The sequence below is a fragment of the Elephantulus edwardii genome, unplaced genomic scaffold (assembly GCF_000299155.1).
Source record: "Elephantulus edwardii isolate Elephantulus edwardi_28Jun2011 unplaced genomic scaffold, EleEdw1.0 scaffold00007, whole genome shotgun sequence".
Lineage (NCBI taxonomy): Eukaryota > Metazoa > Chordata > Mammalia > Macroscelidea > Macroscelididae > Elephantulus > Elephantulus edwardii.
Window position 1 is genome coordinate 13,528,757 of NW_006399757.1, and position 7,338 is coordinate 13,536,094.

Consider the following 7,338-nt stretch of genomic DNA (forward strand, 5'->3'; position numbering starts at 1 on the left):
TCATTGCTCTTCAGTACTCTTGAGAGGTCCCTCACAGGTGACTTTCCCAATGCAATTTGTCTCCTGATTTCCTGGCTGCTGTTACCAAGAGTGTTGACTGTGGAACCAAGTAAACTAAAACTGAACTATCTCAATCTCTTCACCATCCATACTGATGCTGCCAAATGGCCCAATGGTGAGATGCTTTAGACATCATAATCTTATAACTGGACTGCAAAATTTCTTAAAAAAGGAAATGTTATGACCTCCACTCATAGGAGGTGAAGGAATGTTATGATTTCAAGGTTGGGAAATAGATCAAACTTCTATATCCCTATTTTACAGATAAGAAGAGTGAGGCTTTGAGAAAACTAAGGTTAAAGAGCTAATTGAGAAAATATCCAGATATCCTGAAAGCTCATCTGGAAGATATTCCATCTTCTAATTCCAAACATTACATCTTCACTTTCAAAAAGATGCTGGTGGCATAAAAAGCCAAACGTTGGCCTGCTAACTAAAAAGTCAGTGGTTCAAACCCACCAGCTTCTCCATGGTAGACATGGGAGGCAGTCCATATTACAATGAGTTATAGTGTTGGAGACCCTCAAAAGTAGTTCTACTTTGTCCTATAGGGTCATCCTGACTGAATCTGGTCCATGGGAGTAGGTTTTATCTGGAATTATTTTTCACTTTCAATACATGCTCCATTTTAACCCATATTAATCACTAAAGTGCAAAAAAATATCATTACCAAAGCATTTCTGGAACAGCCACTATGTGCAAGGCACAGACTTGTTTTAAAATTCTTTAGTATTAGACCTTTCAACTCAATGTTATTGTTGTTGTTTTGTAGCATTAGTCAGAAATGACCCGTAGCTTACTGTCTGGCTGATTTTCAGAGGCAGTTAATCACACACCACGTAGCAGTTGGTGGCCTTTAACAGTGCAGATAATTTTTTCTTCACAGGTGAGCCAACAAAGATTAGGAGAGAGTATATATTTTGTTTCAGATCTAGTATGTGGAATGTTATGATTTGAACTCAATTCCATTAGACTCTTGGAATCAACTTTCCAGATGTTTTCATCACTGAGAAATGTTAAATTATGGAAGGATAGTTATAGCTTACAGTAATATGATAGAAGGTTTTTGCCAAAAATTTTATTAATGTTAAAATATTCTGGTAGGGAACAGCTTTGAAGGATGTAGGTTCTTTAAGTAACATGATTAACTCACTGTTTGGATATAAAGATTATGCACATTGACAGAAAGCTGCAATATAAAATTCTAAGAACAAAGCTAAGTGTAGCACATGAAACTAAAACTATTAGCTCAACCTTAGGCCAGGAACCTTTTACAGATAGAAAACATGGCTAAAGACTATCCTACTCTCAGAAAACACGGATAGAGGAATGAGCACATAGAAAACAAAAACACGTGCATGTTCTCATTTTGTTGATCTCTGTCTAGTCTCATCTTTTCCTTAGTCTTGCTATTCTGCAACTGAAATTGCTTGCATAAACAACTTCATATGGAACAAAGACTGAAAAGGGTGGAAGGAATTAATTTATTCTACTAACCCCATCAAAACAATTTATAAGTGAAAATGAATAATCCAAAGAAAATGTGCTGGTGGTCCAACTGTCCAACAAAATGTCTTTTCACATGACTGAGAGTTGAAAATAAAAACACAGTATGAAATTTGTGAAGCATTGCATATTTTTAAAAGTTGATTGGGCCCAAGGGTCTAGTATTATTTTATTTTGGAGGAACATTCTTCTAAGTTGTATAGCACTCCTCTGTCAGTTTGTGGCACTGAGGTAATCTGAGTTTGCTGTGATGCTGAGCCTTGTGCCATTGGGAGTCAAATGCCATAAAGGTTGCCCATGGCAGATAGTGTTTGGTGGAGCTCTCAGTATAAGACAAGTTTGGAAGTAGGAGTGGCATCCACTTCCTAAAGCACATGCCTATGGAAACGCTATGAACTTGGAGAAATGATAATAGCTATAGAAAGGCTTCAGAACTTTTGTTCATAGGGTCACTATGAGTCATGCTTGACTCAAAGGAAATCAACAACAACAACAACAACAACAATCAATTTATCCAAAGAGTAGCATCCTAATGGCAATGAAGTCTATGTCATTGTCTTTGGGGAGCTAAGCAATTTCCACAAAGGTCAGGAAGAAATCAAGAAAAGGTCATCCTCTGAAAGGGAAGTTAATAAAAGTCATCAGAGTCAATGAGTTGTCATTTCAATAATACTCCATCTTAGAGAACGGCAACATGTCTATGATAGAAATTTTAAGTTATGGGCATAAAATTACTATGTTTATTGTCATTAAAACCACAGGAAAATTTGACAATAAGAAAAGCAAGTCATATAAATGACAGCATTGTCCAAGGAAAATAGTAAGGATTTAGGCAATTCATATATTTGAGTAAAAAAATATTCCTAGAGTGAGGAAAGCCCTGAACAAAGCTACTCTGACATGACAGAAGTATCAATTGAAAAGAACTCCAAGGTATTGTTATTCTTCAAATCTAACTGAAACATCTTCCACTACTTAGCTTATAAAATGATAGGTAGTAAGAGAGTTGCCAGATTGGCTCTTCTCTCTGAGAATTAAAAAATCAAGGACTTTTCAGGGTTTACCATCCTGACAGATCTAGTAATTTTGAGTACTGGGTTATGGAACACAGTTTTAGACAAGGACTCTCAAAAGAAACGTTATTAATTGTATTTTTACATGCAATTTTTAAACCTCTAACTAGAACATATGTTAGCAAATTAGAGCTATTAATTAGGTTTTATTTGGGTCCTGGTAAAATTAGGACATTAAATTCCAGAATTTATAAAAGTAAAATCTACATTCCTTAATATCCCCAAGATATGATTTCTTACACTGACTGAGGAAGCATTCTTTTTTAGCTAGTTATTTTTGAACAAAGTTTAAATTGCACTTAAACTAATTTATAACTTAGTAAGCATTATTAGGCAACCTGGCAAGCTCTATGAATCTAACTGATGCAGAAGCATAGCTCAATGAAATGGATGATGAATTTATAGTTCACATCACAAAAAGAAGAAAAGGTAGATTTCAATAGAAAAGAAAATGTCTTACTTGGTTAAGAATGTCTTGTTTCTGTGCATGCAAGGAAAGAAAGAATACACATATTAATGTAAGATAACGTATACTCATTATCTCATAACCCTGATAATTGAGTAAGAATTTCAAGTGTATAGGCTTATTCTAAAACAGAGCCTAGATCAATGGTTCTCAAAATTTAGTTCCAGTCCACAGTAGAAGTGTTTCCTGGAAAAAGACAAAATCGAAAATTCTTGAGCCCATCCTAAAAACCAGTAAGTCAGAAATTCAGTGTGAGGGCAGCAGTATATATTTTACAAACCCTCTCAAAGATTCTGATGTAGGTTAGACTGTGAGAACCATCGACTAGATTCATCTATGACTGTGATAAGCTAGTAGTTTTAACTGGTATGGAAAAAATAAAGGAAAACATATAGTATGCTAGAAAGAGACACATACATAAACATACACAGTTGTTATTGAATAATAAATATATACACATATATATTTATACATATAACCACTATTCAATGTATTTCCCTCTCTTTAGGATTTTATCAGAACAATTTTATTAGAATTGAAAGTCCAGGTCAAAGACATATATGCACATCAGACCAAACAGATTATTCTCATATTACCACATTTTATATTTATATCTGATATGCCCTGGCTATGTTTTATGTTGAAACCTCTTATTAAGACTGGATGGTAAACTATAAACTAATAAGAATAATATTCTTAATATATATTTCTGTATTAGGAATAAAATTAAAAATTTCATGTATCTCAAATATATTTCTCCTACATGAAAACAGATCTCAAACACATGTCATCTTCACAGGGTTTAACTTTTTACACACAGTGCTTTTAAAGGCATTAACTCAAATAAATTATAATCTAAATAATTAGTATATCTACTATGTAAGCAGCTTTGCTTTGTAGCAGGAGAAGCAACTTAAGGCATATTTAGATTGTTCTCTCTTTGAAAATAGATTTCCTATTACATAGTCTTTAGAGGGAGCTCTGGTGGCCTACTGGGAAGAAGCTCTACTGCAATCCTAAAGGCACATGGTTTGAATTTACAAGCTACTCTGAGGGAAAAGGATGGGTAATCACCTACCATGTGATGAACTGTTTCTGGAAACCCACTGGAGGGGCAGTTATTAATTGGGACCAACTTGATGGCATACAACAATAACAGTGTTTGTATGCCTGACATAATCTATCTTTAATTTAGAAAGAAGACACTAATTATTAATTCTAAAGGTTGTCTACATGAATCATGTTAAAATAGTCCTGTATTGTTAAATGTCGTCTATAAGCATGCTAAAAAATTTTGTGCACAATATGGCCAATCAGTACACCATAGAAATTTCATTTTTTAACTGACATGAATTACTTCATGTACTTAATTAACACTTAAGAAACTGAATGGTTATATTTGGAAGAAAATCTCATGGTCTCGATGATTGTTACTGACGTTTTCTAAAATACCCATAAGTTTTTCATACAGTTATATCAATGTAAAAACATTTTTCTAAAGAAAAAAATAAGTAAATCTCTATCCTTGTTAAGAGTAGACACCGTTTCACTCCAAAATGAGAAGTATTCTTGAGTCCTTAACACTTCACTTCATTAATAATGCATTTTACCAGAAGATCCATCCATTTATGGAGAGGTACTATATTTTTTTCAAAGGCTGATATCACATATGAATAAGTTAGTTGTCTCATTCAACAACCATTTTTTATATAAATCTAGAATACAGTTGATTAAATATTCTCGTAAAAAGGATAGTACATGTAGGATTAAATTCTTAGAACTTTTTAGATAATAATTGAACTAAAGAGACAATTTTATAAACAAGATCATGCTAACAGATGAGAGAAAATTATGAGTCATATTTCTGATAATATAAGATAAAAATGCATGTTTCTAAACAATTGGGAATAGAGTGCTCATGACCTTTTGAGTCTACAATAACTCAATAAGATTGTCCTTTTACTGTTCTCATTACGTTTTCTCAGATGTTACTGGTTATATTGATTATATTGGTTTTCAGTTCTCTTCAATTATTCTGTCCATACTTCCCCCTCATTCTGTAATACCTTGTAAAATATAGTTTATGAGGAAACTTGACCAAACTTTTACTTTTTACATAATTTATGAAAATAGGCTTTCAATTGGCTAAATTTTCCCTATCATTTATACGTACAAAAGATTAATTTTATTTCTTAAAACAGAAAAACATTAGCAAAATAAAAGAGTATAAAACATATATCCTTTTAATACATAGAGAGAACAAGAAAATATGACAGTAAAAATAATTAACTATGAGAAAAGCCAAAAAAATTTACTGAAAGATACAAAAGAGTTTAAGAGTTAAGAGTTTAGACTGTATAAGAGTTAAGAGTTAGAGTGGCTTGTGATAACTACATTGTTAATTCAATCAACAATAGAAAAGTAAAAAATTAATGGATAATCTAAACTTTGCTCATTAGACATGTCAATACATAACAACGATGAAAAAAGAAATCATATTTTGGTGTGCACACAAATATCTCTAGATGAACAGATAACAGCAATCAAAGAAGCAAAAGAATAATTTTTAAGGGTGGTTTGTTTTCATTTCCACACCAATCAAATAGCACATGGCGAAGCTGTAAATTTATTCACAGCAATGGTCATCTGATATTCAATATACAACATCTCCATTCTAATATTAAATGGAAGTCAATTGAACAAATAATTATTAAAGCAAAGATATTCATGCAAGCATGGTATTCTAAAGCAATCCACAGGACATACAATATTTACAAGGATTTAATCTCAAAGACTTGATGCTGACAAAATACACTAAGAGTAAAACAGGGGGAAGAAAATTCTTTTTGTCCAAGTTGCCTCTGTAAGGAGGCAGTCTTTCAGCTACAAGCAAATCTTCTTTTTGTCAAGGAAATAATTATCTAAAAGGAGTCACTCTCTAGGGTTAAATTTTGTAGATCATAGATTCATAAACACACAGCTACTCTTTCTATCCACTTTTCTAAAGGAAAAAAGAGTCTAACATTAGTCTATGATTTTTACTTTCTTTTTGAAGCATGCAACGTAGAAATTCCATTCTCATTAGCAAAATTTTGTTGGATAAAATGCATATTTACATGTCTTCTAGAATAACATTTAACTAAGAACTTAATCTTGTTTATGCTATAATATATGTATATATATGTATGTGTAAATGTATGCATATATATGCATTATATATCTATATAGCATATATATAATTTTCCCATTACCAAGCAATCTTCGTAAAAGAAATTTCCACACACAAAACCAGACATAATAAAACTGATATTTAAAAAAAGAAGTTTTACCCCTTCAGGATTATACTTTGCAAGCACACCATTACCATGGAATTCTTCAAGAACATCCTTTAATTTCTTTGTAGAATCTATAAGAAATAGAAAACACATGAATTGCTTATTTGTATTATGTCTCTGAAGCCCAATATAAAAACGAAAAAAACTTAAGTCAAGAATAAGCATCAATAAAACAGAATTTAAAAATAAGTGCATGAAACATGATTAAAAATTATTTTATTGTAGAAGAAAGCAAAAAAAGGGGGGGGGAGGAACCCAAAACAACATGCTTTTCCAAATGTATTTTCCAAGAAGGATATAAAATTAAGAAAATGAACCTCATTTAAAAGCAAGCCTGGAAGCAGGACCGGCATCCACTTCCAAAATGGCTTGCCTCTGGAAACTCTATGTACGAACAGTGCTCAGGCTGTTCATTCACAGGGTCGCTATGAGTCTTCTACGACTCGACGGCATTAAACAACAACAACAATGCGAAATCTATACTTGGACCAAGAGGCAGTCGTCAGAACAGAGCAGGACAACACTGCATGGTTCAAAATTGGGAAGGGTGTACGTAAGGGATGTGTCCTATCTCCATACATTTTCAACCTGTATGCAGAGCAGATTATCCGAGAGGCTGGACTCTATGAGGAGAAGCGTGGCATTAAGTTTGGTGGACGATCTATCGACAATCTGTGCTATGCAGATGACACAACCTTGCTTGCTGAAACTGAGGAGGACCTCTTGCACTTACTGCAGAGGGTCAAGGACAGCTGCCTTCAATATGGCCTGAGGCTCATTGTCAAGAAGACAAAGATTCTCACCACTGGACCAATCGGTAGCATCAGGATGAATGGCGAAGGGATTGAGATTGTTCACAGCTTCAGTTTGCTCGGCTCCATGGTCAACACTCTTGGCA

At 33.4% G+C, this 7,338-nt stretch overlaps 1 protein-coding gene across 4 annotated transcripts in view; it reads right to left on the reverse strand.

Moving 5' to 3' along the window:
- DGKB (diacylglycerol kinase, beta 90kDa) overlaps window positions 1-7,338 on the reverse strand; it is a 1,124,393-nt gene that overhangs the window by 877,781 nt on the left and 239,274 nt on the right. For 2 of the 4 annotated variants that reach the window (XM_006880255.1, XM_006880256.1), the window contains exons 2-3: window positions 6,435-6,511; window positions 3,100-3,120 (exon numbers count right to left, since the gene is read on the reverse strand). In XM_006880255.1, the coding sequence (XP_006880317.1) occupies window positions 3,100-3,120; window positions 6,435-6,511 (98 nt within the window). The remainder of the gene's footprint in view (window positions 1-3,099; window positions 3,121-6,434; window positions 6,512-7,338) is intronic. The other 2 variants (XM_006880258.1, XM_006880257.1) reach the window with 1 other exon arrangement.